The sequence below is a fragment of the Bufo gargarizans genome, chromosome 5 (assembly GCF_014858855.1).
Source record: "Bufo gargarizans isolate SCDJY-AF-19 chromosome 5, ASM1485885v1, whole genome shotgun sequence".
Lineage (NCBI taxonomy): Eukaryota > Metazoa > Chordata > Amphibia > Anura > Bufonidae > Bufo > Bufo gargarizans.
Genome location: NC_058084.1, coordinates 308,864,966 through 308,886,370, shown reverse-complemented (window position 1 = coordinate 308,886,370; position 21,405 = coordinate 308,864,966). Strand labels below are relative to the sequence as shown.

At 44.1% G+C, this 21,405-nt stretch overlaps 1 protein-coding gene across 2 annotated transcripts in view; it reads right to left on the bottom strand.

The window, feature by feature from the left end:
• Positions 1–21,405, bottom strand: part of LOC122937871 (leukocyte elastase inhibitor-like) — a 58,248-nt gene that overhangs the window by 18,414 nt on the left and 18,429 nt on the right. For both annotated transcript variants that reach the window (XM_044293022.1, XM_044293021.1), the window contains exons 3-4: positions 20,110–20,247; positions 14,640–14,757 (exon numbers count right to left, since the gene is read on the bottom strand). In XM_044293022.1, the coding sequence (XP_044148957.1) occupies positions 14,640–14,757; positions 20,110–20,247 (256 nt within the window). The remainder of the gene's footprint in view (positions 1–14,639; positions 14,758–20,109; positions 20,248–21,405) is intronic.

Here is a 21,405-nt window from a genome sequence, read left to right as displayed (position 1 = left end):
TAGAGTTGAGCGAACACCTGGATGTTCGGGTTCGAGAAGTTCGGCCGAACTTCCCGGAAATGTTCGGGTTCGGGATCCGAACCCGATCCGAACTTCGTCCCGAACCCGAACCCCATTGAAGTCAATGGGGACCCGAACTTTTCGGCACTAAAACGGCTGTAAAACAGCCCAGGAAAGGGCTAGAGGGCTGCAAAAGGCAGCAACATGTAGGTAAATCCCCTGCAAACAAATGTGGATAGGGAAATGAATTAAAATAAAAATTAAATAAATAAAAATTAACCAAAATCAATTGGAGAGAGGTCCCATAGCAGAGAATCTGGCTTCCCGTCACCCACCACTGGAACAGTCCATTCTCAGATATTTAGGCCCCGGCACCCAGGCAGAGGAGAGAGGTCCCGTAACAGAGAATCTGGCTTCATGTCAGCAGAGAATCAGTCTTCATATCATAGCAGAGAATCAGGCTTCACGTCACCCACCACTGCAACAGTCCATTTTCATAAATTTAGGCCCAGCACCCAGGCAGAGGAGAGAGGTCCCGTAACAGAGGATCTGGCTTCATGTCAGCAGAGAATCAGTCTGCATGTCATAGCAGAGAATCAGGCTTCACGTCAGCCACCACTGCAACAGTCCATTGGCATATATTTAGGCCCAGCACCCAGGCAGAGGAGAGAGGTCCCGTAACAGACAATCTGGCTTCATGTCAGCAGAGAATCAGTCTGCATGTCATAGCAGAGAATGAGGCTTCACGTCACCCACCACTGCAACAGTCCATTTTCATAAATTTAGGCCCAGCACCCAGGCAGAGGAGAGAGGTCCCGTAACAGACAATCTGGCTTCATGTCAGCAGAGAATTAGTCTGCATGTCATAGCAGAGAATGAGGCTTCACGTCAGCCACCACTGCAACAGTCCATTGGCATATATTTAGGCCCTGGCACCCAGACAGAGGAGAGGTTCATTCAACTTTGGGTAGCCTCGCAATATAATGGTAAAATGAAAATAAAAATAGGATTGAATGAGGAAGTGCCCTGGAGTCCAATAATATATGGTTAAGGGGAGGTAGTTAATGTCTAATCTGGACAAGGGACGGACAGGTCCTGTGGGATCCATGCCTGGTTCATTTTTATGAACGTCAGCTTGTCCACATTGGCTGTAGACAGGCGGCTGCGTTTGTCTGTAATGACGCCCCCTGCCGTGCTGAATACACGTTCAGACAAAACGCTGGCTGCCGGGCAGGCCAGCACCTCCAAGGCATAAAAGGCTAGCTCTGGCCACGTTGACAATTTAGAGACCCAGAAGTTGAATGGGGCCGAACCATCAGTCAGTACGTGGAGGGGTGTGCACACGTACTGTTCCACCATGTTAGTGAAATGTTGCCTCCTGCTAACACGTTGCGTATCAGGTGGTGGTGCAGTTAGCTGTGGCGTGTTGACAAAAGTTTTCCACATCTCTGCCATGCTAACCCTGCCCTCAGAGGAGCTGGCCGTGACACAGCTGCCTTGGCGACCTCTTGCTCCTCCTCTGCCTTGGCCTTGGGCTTCCACTTGTTCCCCTGTGACATTTGGGAATGCTCTCAGTAGCGCGTCTACCAACGTGCGCTTGTACTCGCGCATCTTCCTATCACGCTCCAGTGCAGGAAGTAAGGTGGGCACATTGTCTTTGTAGCGTGGATCCAGCAGGGTGGCAACCCAGTAGTCCGCACAGGTTAAAATGTGGGCAACTCTGCTGTCGTTGCGCAGGCACTGCAGCATGTAGTCGCTCATGTGTGCCAGGCTGCCCAGGGGTAAGGACAAGCTGTTCTCTGTGGGAGGCGTATCGTCATCGTCCTGCCTTTCCCCCCAGCCACGCACCAGTGATGGACCCGAGCTGCGTTGGGTGCCACCCCGCTGTGACCATGCTTCATTCTCATCCTCCTCCACCTCCTCCTCGTCCTCCTCGTCCTCCAGTAGTGGGCCCTGGCTGGCCACATTTGTACCTGGCCTCTGCTGTTGCCAAAAACCTCCCTCTGAGTCACTTCGAAGAGACTGGCCTGAAAGTGCTAAAAATGACCCCTCTTCCTCCTCCTCCTCCTCCTCCTCCTGGGCCACCTCCTCTTCCATCATCGCCCTAAGTGTTTTCTCAAGGAGACATAGAAGTGGTATTGTAACGCTGATAACGGCGTCATCGCCACTGGCCATGTTGGTGGAGTACTCGAAACAGCGCAACAGGGCACACAGGTCTCGCATGGAGGCCCAGTCATTGGTGGTGAAGTGGTGCTGTTCTGTAGTGCGACTGACCCGTGCGTGCTGCAGCTGAAACTCCACTATGGCCTGCTGCTGCTCGCACAGTCTGTCCAGCATGTGCAAGGTGGAGTTCCACCTGGTGGGCACGTCGCATATGAGGCGGTGAGCGGGAAGGCCGAAGTTACGCTGTAGCGCAGACAGGCGAGCAGCAGCAGGATGTGAACGCCGGAAGCGCGAACAGACGGCCCGCACTTTATGCAGCAGCTCTGACATGTCGGGGTAGTTGTGAATGAACTTCTGCACCACCAAATTCAGCACATGCGCCAAGCAAGGGATGTGCGTCAAATTGGCTAGTCCCAGAGCTGCAACGAGATTTCGCCCATTATCACACACCACCAGGCCGGGCTTGAGGCTCACCGGCAGCAACCACTCGTCGGTCTGTTGTTCAATACCCCGCCACAACTCCTGTGCGGTGTGGGGCCTGTCCCCCAAACATATGAGTTTCAGAATGGCCTGCTGACGTTTACCCCGGGCTGTGCTGAAGTTGGTGGTGAAGGTGTGTGGCTGACTGGATGAGCAGGTGGAAGAAGAGGAGGAGGAAGCCGAGAAGGAGGAGGTGGCAACAGGAGGCAAAGAATGTTGCCCTGCGATCCTTGGCGGCGGAAGGACGTGCGCCAAACAGCTCTCCGCCTGGGGCCCAGCTGCCACTACATTTACCCAGTGTGCAGTTAGGGAGATATAGCGTCCCTGGCCGTGCTTACTGGTCCACGTATCTGTGGTTAGGTGGACCTTGCCACAGATGGCGTTGCGCAGTGCACACTTGATTTTATCGGATACTTGGTTGTGCAGGGAAGGCACGGCTCTCTTGGAGAAGTAGTGGCGGCTGGGAACAACATACTGTGGGACAGCAAGCGACATGAGCTGTTTGAAGCTGTCTGTGTCCACCAGCCTAAATGACAGTATTTCATAGGCCAGTAGTTTAGAAATGCTGGCATTCAGGGCCAGGGATCGAGGGTGGCTAGGTGGGAATTTACGCTTTCTCTCAAATGTTTGTGAGATGGAGAGCTGAACGCTGCCGTGTGACATGGTTGAGACGCTTGGTGACAGAGGTGGTGGTGGTGGTGTTGGTGGTACATCCCCTGTTTGCTGGGCGGCAGGTGCCAACGTTCCTCCAGAGGCGGAGGAAGAGGCCGAGGCGGCAGCAGCAGAAGAGGCCGAGGCGGCAGCAGCAGAAGAGGTAGCAGGGGGAGCCTGAGTGACTTCCTTGGTTTTAAGGTGTTTACTCCACTGCAGTTCATGCTTTGCATGCAGGTGCCTGGTCATGCAGGTTGTGCTCAGGTTCAGAACGTTAATGCCTCGCTTAAGGCTCTGATGGCACAGCGTGCAAACCACTCGGGTCTTGTCGTCAGCACATTGTTTGAAGAAGTGCCATGCCAGGGAACTCCTTGAAGCTGCCTTTGGGGTGCTCGGTCCCAGATGGCGGCGGGCAGTAGCAGGCGGAGTCTCTTGGCGGCGGGTGTTCTGCTTTTGCCCACTGCTCCCTCTTTTGCTACGCTGTTGGCTCGGTCTCACCACTGCCTCTTCCTCCGAACTGTGAAAGTCAGTGGCACGACCTTCATTCCATGTGGGGTCTAGGACCTCATCATCCCCTGCATCGTCTTCCACCCAGTCTTGATCCCTGACCTCCTGTTCAGTCTGCACACTGCAGAAAGACGCAGCAGTTGGCACCTGTGTTTCGTCATCATCAGAGACATGCTGAGGTGGTATTCCCATGTCCTCATCATCAGGAAACATAAGTGGTTGTGCGTCAGTGCATTCTATATCTTTCACCGCTGGGGAAGGGCTAGGTGGATGCCCTTGGGAAACCCTGCCAGCGGAGTCTTCAAACAGCATAAGAGACTGCTGCATAACTTGAGGCTGAGACAGTTTCCCTGGTATGCATGGGGGTGATGTGACAGACTGATGGGGTTGGTTTTCAGGCGCCATCTGTGCGCTTTCTGCAGAAGACTGGGTGGGAGATAATGTGAACGTGCTGGATCCACTGTCGGCCACCCAATTGACTAATGCCTGTACCTGCTCAGGCCTTACCATCCTTAGAACGGCATTGGGCCCCACCATATATCGCTGTAAATTCTGGCGGCTACTGGGACCTGAGGTAGTTGGTACACTAGGACGTGTGGATGTGGCAGAACGGCCACGTCCTCTCCCAGCACCAGAGGGTCCACTAACACCACCACGACCATGTCCACGTCCGCGTCCCTTACTAGATGTTTTTCTCATTGTTATGGTTCACCACAACAACAAAAATATTATTTGGCCCAATGTATTGTATTCAAATTCAGCGGGATATAAATTTGAGGCCTAGTATTTAGGCGCTGGGTGACCGGTATGGATTTACTAACAGAATTAGACTTGGAAATGCACAGTAGCGTGTGTGTGAAGTTATTCTGAATGACCCTATGGGCACCTTGAATATTATATACCCTTTTAGGGATAGATTTCAAATAGCTCTGATATAGCAGGAACCACTAAATTATGAAATTGCTAAATTGGGAATTGTACTTCAACCCAGAACAAAAAATGTGCTTTGACGGACACTAAATAACTTTCCCAGCCACAACAGTACAGCGGTAACGAGAGATTTAGCGGGATATAAATTTGAGGCCTAGTATTTAGGCGCTGGGTGACCGGTATGGATTTAGCGACAGAATTAGACTTGGAAATGCACAGTAGCGTGTGTGTGAAGTTATTCTGAATGACCCTATGTGCACCTTGAATATTATATACCCTTTTAGGGATAGATTTCAAATAGCTCTGATATAGCAGGAACCACTAAATTATGAAATTGCTAAATTGGGAATTGTACTTCAACCCAGAACAAAAAATGTGCTTTGACGGACACTAAATAACTTTCCCAGCCACAACAGGACAGCGGTAACGAGAGATTTAGCGGGATATAAATTTGAGGCCTAGTATTTAGGCGCTGGGTGACCGGTATGGATTTAGTGACAGAATTAGACTTGGAAATGCACAGTAGCGTGTGTGTGAAGTTATTCTGAATGACCCTATGTGCACCTTGAATATTATATACCCTTTTAGGGATAGATTTCAAATAGCTCTGATATAGCAGAAACCACTAAATTATGAAATTGCTAAATTAGGAATTGTATTTCAACCCAGAACAAAAAATGTGCTTTGACGGACACTAAATAACTTTCCCAGCCACAACAGGACAGCGGTAACGAGAGATTTAGCGGGATATAAATTTGAGGCCTAGTATTTAGGCGCTGGGTGACCGGTATGGATTTAGTGACAGAATTAGACTTGGAAATGCACAGTAGCGTGTGTGTGAAGTTATTCTGAATGACCCTATGTGCACCTTGAATATTATATACCCTTTTAGGGATAGATTTCAAATAGCTCTGATATAGCAGGAACCACTAAATTATGAAATTGCTAAATTGGGAATTGTACTTCAACCCAGAACAAAAAATGTGCTTTGACGGACACTAAATAACTTTCCCAGCCACAACAGGACAGCGGTAACGAGAGATTTAGCGGGATATAAATTTGAGGCCTAGTATTTAGGCGCTGGGTGACCGGTATGGATTTAGTGACAGAATTAGACTGGGATATGGCCAAAAAATAACCACACTATTGCTGGTTAAATGCACTTGGTGACGGGCGCAGCTTGCCCCTGATGTAGTATATGGCCAAAAAATGAACAGACTATTGCTGGTTAAATGCACTTGGTGACGGGCGCAGCTTGCCCCTGATTTAGTATATGGCCAAAAAATGAACAGACTATTGCTGGTTAATTGCACTTGGTGTCACAGCTTGACGAACCACACTACTGAGGGTTAAATGCACTTGGTGACGGGCGCAGCTTGCCCCTGATGTAGTATATGGCCAAAAAATGAACAGACTATTGCTGGTTAAATGCACTTGGTGACGGGCGCAGCTTGCCCCTGATTTAGTATATGGCCAAAAAATGAACAGACTATTGCTGGTTAAATGCACTTGGTGTGATAGCTTGACCAACCACACTACTGAGGGTTAAATGCACTTGGTGACGGGCGCAGCTTGCCCCTGATGTAGTATATGGCCAAAAAATGAACAGACTATTGCTGGTTAAATGCACTTGGTGACGGGCGCAGCTTGCCCCTGATTTAGTATATGGCCAAAAAATGAACAGACTATTGCTGGTTAAATGCACTTGGTGTGATAGCTTGACCAACCACACTACTGAGGGTTAAATGCACTTGGTGACGGGCGCAGGTTGCCCCTGATGTAGTATATGGCCAAAAAATGAACAGACTATTGCTGGTTAAATGCACTTGGTGACGGGCGCAGCTTGCCCCTGATTTAGTATATGGCCAAAAAATGAACAGACTATTGCTGGTTAAATGCACTTGGTGTGATAGCTTGACCAACCACACTACTGAGGGTTAAATGCACTTGGTGACGGGCGCAGCTTGCCCCTGATGTAGTATATGGCCAAAAAATGAACAGACTATTGCTGGTTAAATGCACTTGGTGTCACAGCTTGACGAACCACACTACTGAGGGTTAAATGCACTTGGTGACGGGCGCAGCTTGCCCCTGATGTAGTATATGGCCAAAAAATAAACAGACTATTGCTGGTTAAATGCACTTGGTGTGACAGCTTCACCCTGATGTAGGCTTTAGCCAAAAAACAACCACACCATTGAGGGTTAAATGCACTTGGTGACAGGCGCAGCTTGCCCCTGATGTAGTATATGGCCAAAAAATGAACAGACTATTGCTGGTTAAATGCACTTGGTGTGACAGCTTCACCCTGATGTAGGCTTTAGCCAAAAAACAACCACACCATTGAGGGTTAAATGCACTTGGTCGCAGCTTGGATGCACTTGGTCGCAGCACCGCACAAGACACAAAATGGCCGCCGATCACCCCAGAAAAAAGTGACTGACAAACGGTCTGGGCAGCCTAAAAACAGTGAGTGAGCATTTGAATTTCAGCAGCTCAATGATGCACAGCTGCAGATCGATCGATTAATCAAGTGAAGTCCTTTGGAGGAGTTAATCTGCCTAATCTCGCCCTACTGTCGCATCCGCAACCTCTCCCTACGCTAATCAGAGCAGAGTGACGGGCGGCGCTATGTGACTCCAGCTTAAATAGAGGCTGGGTCACATGGTGCTCTGGCCAATCACAGCCATGCCAATAGTAGGCATGGCTGTGACGGCCTCTTGGGGCAAGTAGTATGACGCTTGTTGATTGGCTGCTTTGCAGCCTTTCAAAAAGCGCCAAGAAAGCGTCACAAAAGCGCCAAGAAAGCGACGAACACCGAACCCGGACTTTTACGAAAATGTCCGGGTTCGGGTCCGTGTCACGGACACCCCAAAATTCGGTACGAACCCGAACTATACAGTTCGAGTTCGCTCATCCCTAGTTATAAGGGTAAATAATAGCATTCTGAATACAGAATGCATAGTACAATAGCGCTGGATGGGTTAAAAAAAAATTTGAAAAAATTTAACTCTCCTTAATCCACTTGATCGCGGAGCCGGCATCTCTATAGACGCATGTCTTTTTTCTTTGCTGTGTGCAGGAACAGGACCTGTGGTGATGTCACATCACCATGGTAAAAGATCATGTGATGGATGATGTGATGACTGGAGTGAAGTACCGCTGGGTTGCTGGTCAAGACACGACCGCTAGATGACACTGGGAGCTGCGGCCTCTTGCCACGACTCCTGCTGCCACGGCCCCTTACTCTGCTGCGACCTGTACCTGCGCCAGAAACATTTAGGCCTCTGTCACTCCCCTGTGCAGGGCCTGGCACTTCTCTGTCTGACATACTGTTATATCAAATAAATAAATAAATAAGAAATTAAAACACCCCAAAAAAGTCTGTCATTTTCTCACTTCACCACACAACGGCAAATACTTTTTTTGCGCCACTTATACATGCAAAAAAGGGGCTTTAGAACATGTAACTGCACCACTGAACGGCAAATAGGCCTTATTTCTTCCACTTATACATGATACAAAATGCTTTAGAACATAAAACTGCACCGCTGAACAGCAAATATATATATATATATCTTACTTTTTTCCACTTACACTCCCCAAAAGGCTTTAGAACATAAAACTGCAGTGCTGAACGGCGAATATATTTTACTTTTGCCACTTATACACTCCACAAAAGGCTTTAGAACATAAAACTACACCGCTGAACAGCAAATTTATTTTACTAATACAACTAATAAATCCTGTTAATAAATTAATTTGTACTGTAAAAAAAAAACATTTCCCGAACACAGGTTCGGTTCCAAAATTAATTTATGAAGTTATTACGCGAAGTCTCGTGAAACTTCGCAAAGTAAAAACTTCGGCTTATCTGAGCCAATACATTCTAATACTGTACCGAGCTCCTGCTCCGTACAGTATTGGAACAAAGTTTTATGCGAATCGACTTTGGATGTTTCATCCGAAGTAGATTCGCTCATCCCTAATTACGACCACCCTTGATCAGTGGCGGTCGTGCTTGCACACCATAGGAAAAAGTGCTGGCCTCTCTTGTGGCTGGGACCATGTGAGCTCACATAGGCTGCTTTTTCCTATAGTGTCCAAGCATAGCCACCACTGCTGGATTGCAGGGTGGTCATAACCATGGAAACGAGCAATGTATAATATGATGGAAAATTTAATCCAGCCAGAAAAGGAAGCAATATGGACAATCACAAGACATTAGTAAGTGGCTTGTATTAACTCTCTCTACATGATAAATGCCGTTTGCTGAAGTGATGCAACCTCTTTTAGACTGTGGGTGATAGCTGGAGCCAGAGGGCGCTCCTTCCACGAAGCGCGAGGAAATTCTCTTTTGTGACTAATCAAATTTTTCCCCTTCGTTAACTTTGATTTGCTCAACACGACAAGTTACCGTAGTTATGCACTTAGCTTTCTTCTGCTACTGTATATTTACAATGAGCTTGAGGCCTCATGCACACGGACGTTTTTTTTTTGCGGTCCGCAAAAACTGTTCCCGTTGTTCCGTGATCCGTGTCCCTTTTTTCTTCCGTGGGTCTTCCTTGATTTTTGGAGGATCCACGGACATGAAAAATGAATAAAAAACCAAGTCAAACCAAAGTCAAGTTTGCCTTTGAAATGATAGGAGAAAACGGACACGGACGCGGATGACAATCTTGTGTGCATCCTTGATTTTTCACTGACCAATTGACTTGAATAGGTCCGTGAACCGTAGTCCGTGAAAAAAATAGGACAGGTCATTTTTTTTCACGGACTGGAAACACGGATCACGGACGCGGATCCCAAACAATGCATTTTTCGATTTTTCCACTGACCCATTGAAAGTCAATGGGTCCGCGGAAAAAAAAACGGAAAACGGAACAACGGCCGCGGATGCACACAGCGGTCTTGTGCATGAGACCTTAATCTGTTGCTACATCTATGTACAGGGCTTGGTTTCGGTACCTTATGTACTGTATGTGCTAGGCTTAGTTTTACCACCATATCAATGCACTAAACCCAACAAATACAGTGTCAGGACACCAATATCTAATGAGCATCCGCATTCCAATCTGTAATTAACATCAGTATCATCTTTAATTATTCAGGATGTGGTAATGATCATAGTTTTAGACATATGAATACTATGCGTAGAAGATTTGATTTCCCCCTAAATAGCAATGAATCACACTGCTCCATATACACATCGTGGATGAATTAACCCTTTCTACCCCAGAAGTTTTTTTCATTTTGCGCTTCCTGCCTTTCCAGAGCCATAATTTTTTTTATTTTTCCGTTCACATAGCCGTATAGCTTTTTGTTTGCGGGGAAAAAACCTTGGGAAAAAAAATAGTTTTATATTTTTTGTCACCATATTCTGACCCCCTATAACTTTTTATAGTTATGTGTATGGAACTCTGTGAGCATTTATTTTTTTGCGGGGGCGATCTGTACTTCATTGATACGATTCAGGAGTGTGTATGACTTTTTTATCCCTTTTAATTTAATTATTTGTGGTAAATGAATTAAATAATGAGAAAAAAGAAGAAATGAATCGTACATCCACTGCTAATGCTATGATCTCATCCCTGCATTCCTGCAGGAGACAGCACTGAATAGCGCATGTGTACAACCTCCATGCTACATGCTAAATGAGGCATTTGTGTACATTATGATCAAAAGGCAATAAGACCACTCACCATGCCAAGGTTGCCTCTATGAGTGGGTCCTAACCTAAAATTGGCGCGGTGCTACACGGCGACCACCAGCGCTGTGGCGCCATCCCGGCACCCCTGCTGCCTGACCATGCCATACCTAGCTCTGGGCCCCACCAATTAGCCAGCAAAACAGCACAGTGGCCCCCATGCAGCACCGCACCATGTAAGCAGTTGTCAAAGCTCACCTGCTCTGAAGCTCACAGGAACTCCACCTGAGAGCATGCTAGGCTAATTTAACCCTTACTACAGAATACTGGGCAAATTAAAATCACCTGGCTAGTGGAAGGAGTGCAGATCCAGGGACAGAATTCTATGTATTAAATAATGATAAAAAAGAAGAAATGAATCGCACATCCACTGCTAATGCTATGATCTCATCCCTGCATGAGACAGCACTGAATAGCGCATGTGTACCACCTCCATGCTACATGCTAAATGAGGCATTTGTGTACATTTTGATCAAAAGGCAATAAGCCCACTCACCACGCCAAGGTTGCCTCTATGAGTGGGTCCTAACCTAAAATTGGCGCGGCGCTACACGGAGACCACCAGCGCTCCCATTCTGCCATTATTTAATACATAGAATTCTGTCCCTGGATCTGCACTCCTTCCACTAGCCAGGTGATTTGGCAACTGCTCACATGGTGCAGTTGACAACTGCTCACATGGTGCAGTGCTGCATGGGGGCCACTGTGCTGTTTTTCTGGCTGGCTGGTTGGTGGGGCCCAGAGCTAGGTATGGCATGGTCAGGCAGCAGGGGTGCTGTTTGGCCACTGGGTCCCGCCGCCGGCCGGGATGGCGCCACAGCGCTGGTGGTCGCCGTGTAGCGCCGCGCCAATTTTAGGTTAGGACCCACTCATAGAGGCAACCTTGGTGTGGTGAGTGGGCTTATTGCCTTTTGATCAAAATGTACACAAATGCCTCATTTAGCATGTAGCATGGAGGTAGTACACATGCACTATTCAGGGCTGTCTCCTGCAGGGATGAGATCATAGCATTAGCAGTGGATGTGCGATTCATTTCTTCTTTTCTCTCATTATTTAATTTGTGGTAAATAAAGCAACCAAAAATGGCGAATTGGCAATTTTTACATTTCCATTTTGTTGTTTGCCGTATGGGGAAAATATTCTAATATTTTCATAGTATAGGTGTTTTTGCACATGATGATACACATCATGTGCATTTTTTTATATTTTTCATTTTGAGGAAAGGAAGGTGATTTGAATTTTTATATTTTTTTAAAAACATGAATATTATAGATGAACGAATTTCATATTTTGAAATTCGTTCACACTTCGTTTGTTGGTAAAAGGTGAATTGCGTTATGGATTCCGTTACCACGGACCATAACGCAATTCTATGACGGAATGCCTTTAGAGGCATTCCGTTATTCATTCCATCATAATAGAAGTCTATGGGCTGCAAAACAGATCCGTCCCGTTTCCGTTATGCAGGGGAGTATTCATTCCGTCATAATAGAAGTCTATGGGCTTCAAAATGGATCTGTCCCGTTTCCGTTATGCAGGGGAGTATTCATTCCGTCATAATAGAAGTCTATGGGCTTCAAAATGGATCTGTCCCGTTTCCATTATGCAGGGGAGCATAACTGAAATGTGACGGATCCATTTTGCAGCCCATAGACTTCAATTACGATGGAATAAATAACGGAATGCCTCTAAAGGTACTCCGTTATGCATTCTGTCATAGAATTGCGTTATGGTCCATGGTGACAGAATCCATTAATCAATTCACCTTTTACCAACAAAGTGTGAACGAATTTCATAAGCGGAAATTCGCTCATCTCTAATTTTTATTTTTATTTTTGACATTTTTTTTTTTACAGGGAACTATAACAAGCAATCATTAGCTTGCTATTCTCATACACCCCAATGCATTAGCATTGGAGTCTATGAGAAATGTACTAGTTTCCTATAGAGCCCTGCTACAGTCGAGGGCTCCATAGGAAATACTATGCAGCAACCTCCTGTCATTCTCTATGATGGGGGGGCTGCTGCACACAAGCTCCGGCTCCTCTGATTACTGCTGGAGAAAGCCAGAGCATACACAGAGGAGGTGCTTCCAGGTTTGCATTCGCTCAGATGCCGTGGTGAGGTTTGAACATGGCATCCGAAGCATTAAATGTCTGAGACCAGCATTATTGCCAGTTGCGGACTTGAGCCGTGTATGTCTGCTGTATGAAACAGCAAGCACCCCATGGCTATGGCACCTGCTCTGCTCAAGAGAGAGAGCCATGTTTAAAGACCCAGCCAGCACCATACTAGTACGGCGCTGGTCGGGAAGAGGTACAAGCAGCAGATCACTATTTATGACTTGTGCGAGTTCTGCCTTTAGCTGTACAGTGATTGATAGCATTTCCTGTGTATATGGGACATCAGAAATAGCTGTTAGTCAACAGTAGCTGTACATGGGGGCAGCTCAAGCCTATGGTACCCTAAATCTGCCCTGGGTAAAATCATCTGCACATGGTGGCCAATGACTGCATAGTGTGGCTTCACCCCAAGGTCTCTTTTATACATCAGTAAATGGTGGGTGGGTGTTGTCCATGTTCTCCATAGACAGCTCATATATCCATTGATTATATGTATCCGTGTTTTGCGGATCTGCGATTTGCGGTCCGCAGACCACACAATGGCCGTGTGCATATAGCCAAAATCACTGTTCAATCACTGATGGAAATCACTGACCAAACACTGACTGTGTGACTAAGGCCTCTTGCGCATGACCGTATGTTTTTTTGTTTTTTTTTTCAGTGTTTTGCAGTCCGCAAAAAATATGGATGAAGTCCGTGTGCTTACAGTTTTTTGCAGAACGGAACAGCTGGCTCCTGATAGAACAGTACTATCCTTGTCCGTTATGCGGACAATAATAGGACATGTTCTAATTTTGAACAAAAATATGGAAAGACGGAAACGGAAGGCATTCTGAGTACCTTCCTTTTATTTTTTATTTTTTTTGGATCAATTGAAATGAATGGTTTCATATACGGAATGCAAAAATAGGAACATAAATGTGTGCAATAGGCCTTAAGGTCAACAGCAAGCAGTGTTCCTAGAAACACTCCTTCCCAATCATTGCCCCACTTGTTGTCCAGTGTAAAGGAGCTTTTAGGCTACATTCAGTGGAGCTCCAGCCACCAAAAGGCAGATGGTGTTCCATCTGTGCGGAACTAGTATTGTCTCAAACCGCATTCTATTTGCCTGCTTCTTACTTTCCATTGTCATTTATTTCACTTCTTTCACTGCATATCAATTGCTTTCATTTCTTTTCAGCATCTCCGATCAACTCTAAAAAATGAACCGGACACCAGGGACAGATTGGCCTTAGACACTACATGGAAATGTCCCCGTGGGTCGATGCCCAGCAGCCGCAGGTGCCCTCCTGAATTAAACAGTTTCGCCATCCTCTGTATGGTGATTGGGTAGTATTTTATTCTGCGCTGTGGTATCTTGTTCTACTGGGGCGGTACTTTGTGTTGCACTACGGTATTGCTGGCCCCGGCCGACTTCAGTTGTCCCTCCCTTTTTTGGGCTTGTGTTGGCCTACCTTCTGTCAATGTGTACTCGCCTACAACATGGGGTCATAGATCCGAAGTTGATTCATTCAAATACTTTGATTTTAATGCTGTATCCGTACAGCATTGAAATATATTGGCTACATGGAGCCAAAGTTCATTTTGCCTGAAATTGTACAAGACTTTGGTTAATTCCTACTGTATGCATATCTGCGTATTAAAAAACAATTTTAAAATGGCAATCTGAACTAGGCTTTGGTACTGGCTAGTACCTCAGTACCAAAGCAAAGTTTGGATTACTACTTTAAATAGTTTTTCACTACACAGATATGCATACAGTAAGAATCAACTGAAGTCCTGCGCGACTTCGGGCAAGAAGAAATTTGGCTCCACAGAGCAAATACATTTTAATGCTGTACGGATAAAGCATTAAAATCGAAGTATTTGAACAAATCGATCTGTGATCCTGAAGATTGATTCGCTGAAGCCTGTCTATATGGTTTGAAAAAATGAGAGTTGAAAGAATATGGATTTGTAGACTGCATTTTTGATTTTCAATGACATTACAAAACCTTGAACTTTTGAGTTTCTAAATACTGAAGGATAAATATGCATCATCAATAATCTTAATGTTATGAATAAAATGTTAAACGCACCTCGTGTTTGCTGAGTAATCCAGTCATTAATGCATTTCCTTGATGCTTCCGGGTTATTCAAAAAATCCAGTTTTTCCAAACGAGCATCATACAAATTCTCCGTGTCATTCACAAATGTCTGACAAAACATGTGAAGTGGATATGAAACAGTGGACATGGACAGACAAACAGCAGTCCGCAGTTCTAAATAAGCAGGTGCAAACTGTGTAGGGATCCTTTTAGGAGGAGGACAGACTCTCTTGATTGCCATGTAACAGAAAGCTTTTTACCAACCTTAGTTTCACATGATAAAAGTCAGATGGGAAATGATTCCCCTAATTAACCCCTTCCAGTCAATCCTCAGTTTATTTATATTACATACAGTGCTCCTGCAATCGCTCGATGCAGAGAGGACTACTCCCTATCTTTTCTTGTAGTAGATTTCTCCAACTAACGTACCGCCTCCCCAGCTCCATCCCACTCCTTTCTTTTATACAGGTACATTAGGCACCTGTTACACATTGAAAGTCTATACCTCTGGACTGATAACCTTATTGCCTCACCTACACGTATGCACTAAAGGAAAGCAGGTAGGTAGGCACTAGGGCTCCCTTCAGTGTCCTGGTGCCTACCATACTGCCACAGGAAATTAAAGGCAATTACATATATTTTTACCTTCATCTCTCAGTGTCGTCTTAGGCAGCCATCTACTCCACTAATGCATATCATCAATAGCTTTGTACCTTATTTATATAGAATTTGATCATAAAAGAAACATGGCAGATGAGATATCCTGAACGTCCATTTGAACTTTCTGACTTAATATAGACTCAATATGCATTTAAAGAAAATGTGTCCCCAAATTATAATTGTTTTGTCTGTTAAAAACACATATTCCTTTTCCACTAATCAGCTTTTATTTTCTGATTACAGATTTTTTTTATTCTATTACCTGAACATGATTATTGGGGCAGTTATCTTGCCTGAGCTGTTCGTAACAGCATTTAGAAAGCATTAAGAATATTGCTTTACGACACAATGGTCAGGAGAGGACACTATGGGAGAGTTTTTTGGGCATGCTCTGTGCCGCGAGCAGAGGTTATTGTACATGGAAGGAGTATATAAGCTTTGACAACCATCTACTGTGAATGGTGGATCCAGTCTTATCTGTCATTCTAATCCAGCCTGTAATGATATCACCTCTGTTTACAGATAAGCAGGTAACTGCAGTAAAGTGATCTGTACAGACCAAGAAGTGGCTCCAATTATTAGGCTTAGTGGTCAGTGCGAAACCTGCAGGATTTTATGTTTTTTGTTTAAATATAGATATTGACATGGAAAATTAAAAACAACATCATCAAAAATTCTTTAAAACTATGTGATTTTAAACAATAGGTAGGTCATTTTCTGATGATACCATACCTTTAAGTACAGAGCTACATACAAGGCATTTATTAAAAGGATTGTATGATCAAGTTTGGGTTTCTGAAATCCCTATCTACGACCTATCATACATTTCTCCAGCAGTGGTCACTGCTGAGTGTATGTATTATTACTTGCCAACCATTCAAATTAAAGAGAGCCACCCTTTGTGAGAAGTTTCTCTCTTCAGTTTCCAAACCCAAGAACTCCTTCTATTACATCCACATGTTCTATACAGCATATGGAAAGATTTTCTTCATGAGACATCACTTTTATGTGTGTTTATTGGAGTTATGTTAATAAGCTTTTGGCACCGATTCACACTTGCCCAATTTACTGTATTGCAGAACTTCAATGTCGGTGTCATTTATTATATGAATACGGTTGCTGCTGCAGCAGACATTCTGACTAGGGTTGAGCGAATCGAGCTTTTGATCATAGATTCCTAATCGATTCCGTTAAAAAAAACTTTGTATTGCTGTTTCTGTTACAGCATTTACAATTTATTTGCTTTGTGTAGGAAAACTTTGGCATTCCTATCTGCAGATTTTAAAACCTTTTAAAATAGAGATTCGAAGTCTGCTTCAGTTCTGGATGGTACCTCAGTACCGAAGCCAACTTCAGATCAGAAGCATGAATCGTTCAACCCTAATCCTGGAGGTGTGAACATACTTCCTCCTTCTTATATATGAAATTCAAGTGTTGTAGGGCTCATGTACACGATGGTGTTTTTTGTCTTCATCCAATCCACATTTTTGAGCCTGTACACTGTTTTCGGTGGTGTTTTTGTATTTTATCAAGAAACGTGTTTTCTGGAGTTTTAAAGTCGTACGTAAAAAATGTGTCAATTAGCAGGAAAAAAGTCATACCCTGAGAATGTTGACTTTGAAAAAATGACACAAATAAAAAAAAAAAATAAAACACAAAAAAATCAACAGAAAACAAAACATTGTATATGCAGACTTTTTAAATATTTTGCTATAAACGTTAAAGTAACATTCACCCCAGCATTAAAAATAGTATGAAAAATGCTACTAAACGAATGCTACTGTAGCCTTACTGTAGAAATTGCCATACAATTTATTTTCCGGTCCTGAATTTTATGCAAGGGTCTGTTTATACTAGCACAATGGCTAGTACATGGACTAGTTTTCCTACAGCTTTAAAGGGACACTGACAGGGCCAATAAGCATATTGAGGTATATATATGTGACTACAGGTCTTATAATGGGTATTGGAATCATATAAGTATCCCCCCTGTCCACATTATACAAACAGTAAACTTTAAGTTTTATAACCTGCTCCAAGGTCTGCAATCTGCCCAAGGGGCGGCGTTTCACTTCTCTTGCGCCCAGCCAGCCTCCCCAACTGCCGATTTGAAGCGCCGCCCAGCTCATGAATATTCAGTTTGCTGGGCGGCTTCTGCGGTCCCCGCTCTGAAGCGCTTCGCTTAACAGTGCCTGGCGCATGCGCCGGATCTTGTGAAGTCGGGGACAGTAAGCGCCGCCCAGCGAAGTGAATATTGATGAGCTGGGCGGCGCTTACTGTACCGGACTTCACAAGATCCGGCGCATGCGCCGGGCACTGTTAAGCGAAGCGCTTCAGAGCGGGGACCGCAGAAGCCGCCCAGCAAACTGAATATTCATGAGCTGGGCGGCGCTTCAAATCGGCAGTTGGGGAGGCTGGCTGGGTGCAAGAGAAGTGAAACGCCGCCCCTTGGGCAGATTGCAGACCTTGGAGCAGGTTATAAAACTTAAAGTTTACTGTTTGTATAATGTGGACAGGGGGATACTTATATGATTCCAATACCCATTATAAGACCTGTAGTCACATATATATACCTCAATATGCTTATTGGCCCTGTCAGTGTCCCTTTAAACTGACGCTGAGATACCCAAGTGATCTTTATAAAAGGCTTTCAGAGCACGTATGAGCAGAGCAAAGTTTAGCTGATTCTGTGGTGTTTTAGCATGTACAATTATCTTTTTATGATGGTATGATTTTTCTTATTACTGTAATTATGATTTCTCTTATTACTGTAATTATCCATCTATAAGTCTGCTTTTACACGGTACATCGACACAATTCTAACATTTTTGGCTCTATACACCACCACAATGGATTTGAAATGAAATGAACAAGATGTGCTTTAACTGCAGACTGTCAGCGTTAATTTGATATTTACATCCAAATCAGGTGAACGGTGTAGGAATTACAACAGTTTGCATATGTGCCTCCCACTTGTTAAGGGGCCAAAAGTAATGGGACATAATAATAATCATTAATCAAACTTTGCAGTCAATTACAGCCTGAAGTCTGGAACGCATATACATCACCAGATGCTGGGTTTCATCCCTGGTGATGCTCTGCCAGGCTTATACTGCAACTGTCTTCAGTTCTTGCTTGTTCTTGGGACATTTTGCCTCCAGCAAGTGAAATGCATGCTCAATCGGATTCAGGTCAGGTGATTGACTTGGCTATTGCATAACATTCCACTTCTTTCCCTTAAACTCTTTGGTTGCTTTTGCTGTATGCTTTGGGTCATTGTCCATCTGCACTGTGAAGCGCTGTCCAATGAGTTCTGAAGCATTTGGCTGAATAGGAGCAGATAATATTGCACAAAACACTTTAGAATTCATCCTGCTGCTTTTGTCAGCAGTCACTTTGTCAATAAATACAAAAGAACCAGTTCCATTGGCAGCCATACATGCCCACGCCATGACACTACCACCACCATGCTTCACTGATGAGGTGGTATGCTTAGGATCATGAGCAGTTCCTTTCCTTCTCCATACTCTTCTCTTCCCATCACTCTGGTACAAGTTGATCTTGGTCTCATCTGTCCATATGATGTTGTTCCAGAACTGTGAAGGCTTTTTTTAGATGTCGTTTGGCAAACTCTAATATGGCTTTTCTGTTTTTGAGGCTCACAAATGGTTTACATCTTGTGGTGAACCCTCTGTATTCACTCTGGTGAAGTCTTCTTGTGATTGTTGACTTTGACACACATACACCTACCTCCTGGAGAGTGTTCTTGATCTGACCAACTGTTGTGAAGGGTCTTTTCAACACCAGGCAAAGAATTCTTTGGTCATCCACCACAGTTGTTTTCCGTGGTCTTCCGGGTCTTTTGGTGTTGCTGAGCTCACCGGTGCAATCCTTCTTTTTAAGAATGTTCTAAACAGTTGTTTTGGCCACACTTAATGTTTTTGCTATCTCTCTGATGGGTTTGTTTTGTTTTTTCAGCCTAATGATGGCTTGCTTCACTGATAGTGACAGCTCTTTGGATCTCATATTGAGAGTTGACAGCAACAGATTCCAAATGCAAATAGCACACTTGAAATGAACTCTGGACCTTTTATCTGCTTATTGTAATTGGGATAATGAGGGAATAACACACACTTGGCCATGGAACAGCTGAGAAGCCAATTGTCCCATTACTTTTGGTCACTTAACAAGTGGGAGGCACATATGCAAACTGTTGTAATTCCTCCACCATTCACCTCATTTTGGATGTAAATACCCTCAAATTAGAGATGACAGTCTGCAGTTAAAACACATCTTGTTTCATTTCAAATTAGAATTGTGTTAGAATTGTGTTGATGTCCCAATATTTATGGACCTGACGGTATGTGCAGCCTCCACTTCTGGTTTTGGCTCACAATCACTGATAAAACACTGACCGTGGGAAAGCATCTGTAGAGCAACATTTATTCATTCAAACAACCTTAAGGCTACGTCTACACGACGACATTTGTCTCGTGACAGGGCACAACTACATTGCAAAATTTGTAGCGCAACATTTGGTGCACTAATGTCGTGCGACACTTTTTATAATGGCAGTCTATGGTGTCGCACTGCAACATGCAACATGCTGCGACGCAACAGTCGCAGAAAAATCCATCTCGAATGGATTTTCTGAGACTGTTGCGTCGCAGTCGCAGCATGTTGCAGTGCGACACCATAGACTGCCATTATAAAAATTGTCGCGCGACAAATGTCGTCGTGTAGACGTAGCCTTAGATGACAGCATATAAGTCTAATAAAAAAATATTAAATACTTTCTTACTGGATGGAACTGAAAAGTATTTCCCCCAAATAACTTATTGACATTCATCATTATATAATCATTTCCATTTCCTGCTAATTCACGCATTAGATTTTTGTAATTGGAATGGACTTCTTTGTCATCACTAAAATGAAGAACCTGAAACGATAACATAATTGATTTGAATTATTATTGTTATTACAAAATATCTATGACATAAATAAGGTAGTTAATATAAATAACATTGCATCGCCACTTCAAGAAAAGTATACCAATTGCTCTGGAAAGGAGCTTGGAATTGATATGTTTTAATAATTAAAGTATAAGGATGAATGCCATAGCTAGTTGTCTTGTATAAGTTACTTTGCTGCAGGCAACTAAGCTTTATGTTTAAAGGTAAATTAGGAATGAAACTAGGGAATTCATGGGATACAGTGATCCCTCAAGATACAATATTTTCAACATGCAATGGCCTTTCCTTGGCCATTGTAAGTTCCAACTAGACTCAACATGCAATACCTAATAATAAGACCCCCAACCAATTGACTTGGCCAATTCTGTGGTAAAACACCTGTATTGGTTGTCTAGTAGCGCCTCTCTACAGCACAGTGCAGTACTACATGTCCTGTGGTGGTCTTTACATGTGTCAGGGTGAACTGCCCCTATGTAAACCTGGGAAGGGTAGCTCCATGTTATGTTTCTGGTACATGTATACTATAAAGGACCCTGGGGAAGCTCCTGTTCTCATCATAGAAAGTGATATACTGCTTACATTAAGCCATTCCTGACTGTTACTGTTTTTGTAAGGACATGCTTTATTTTTCTTAAATCTTCATTTTCTCTTATCTTGGGATGGCATTTTGGGACTTTTAAACCAATTACTAGTTTTCCATAGAGTTATAATATGGACTCAAGTTACAATAGTTTCAACATACAATCAATGGTCGTTTGGGGACCAATAAATATTGTAACTTGAGGGACCACTGGTGTATTATAAGTGATTAAATATATATATTTTTTTGTTTAAAAAAAAAAAAGTGTCAGCACACTGGGTCCATGCTGCAGAGCTGTAGGCACTCATTGTGCCACTATATGGCATCTCTGTGCAGAACTGTATTATGATGATGTTCTTCCCTAAAAACATTGCTTGTAGGTTAGAAGGGATTCCATTAGCATGAAAAACATCTATGGTCAGTGTATTATGGCTTTGTACAGGTTGAAAGGAGCTGTAAATGGTAGTGTGCATGAGGCCTAAGAGCTGCTGTTGTTTTTTTAGTTTGACTGACACTGAAGTTATCATCAATTTTCAGAACAAAG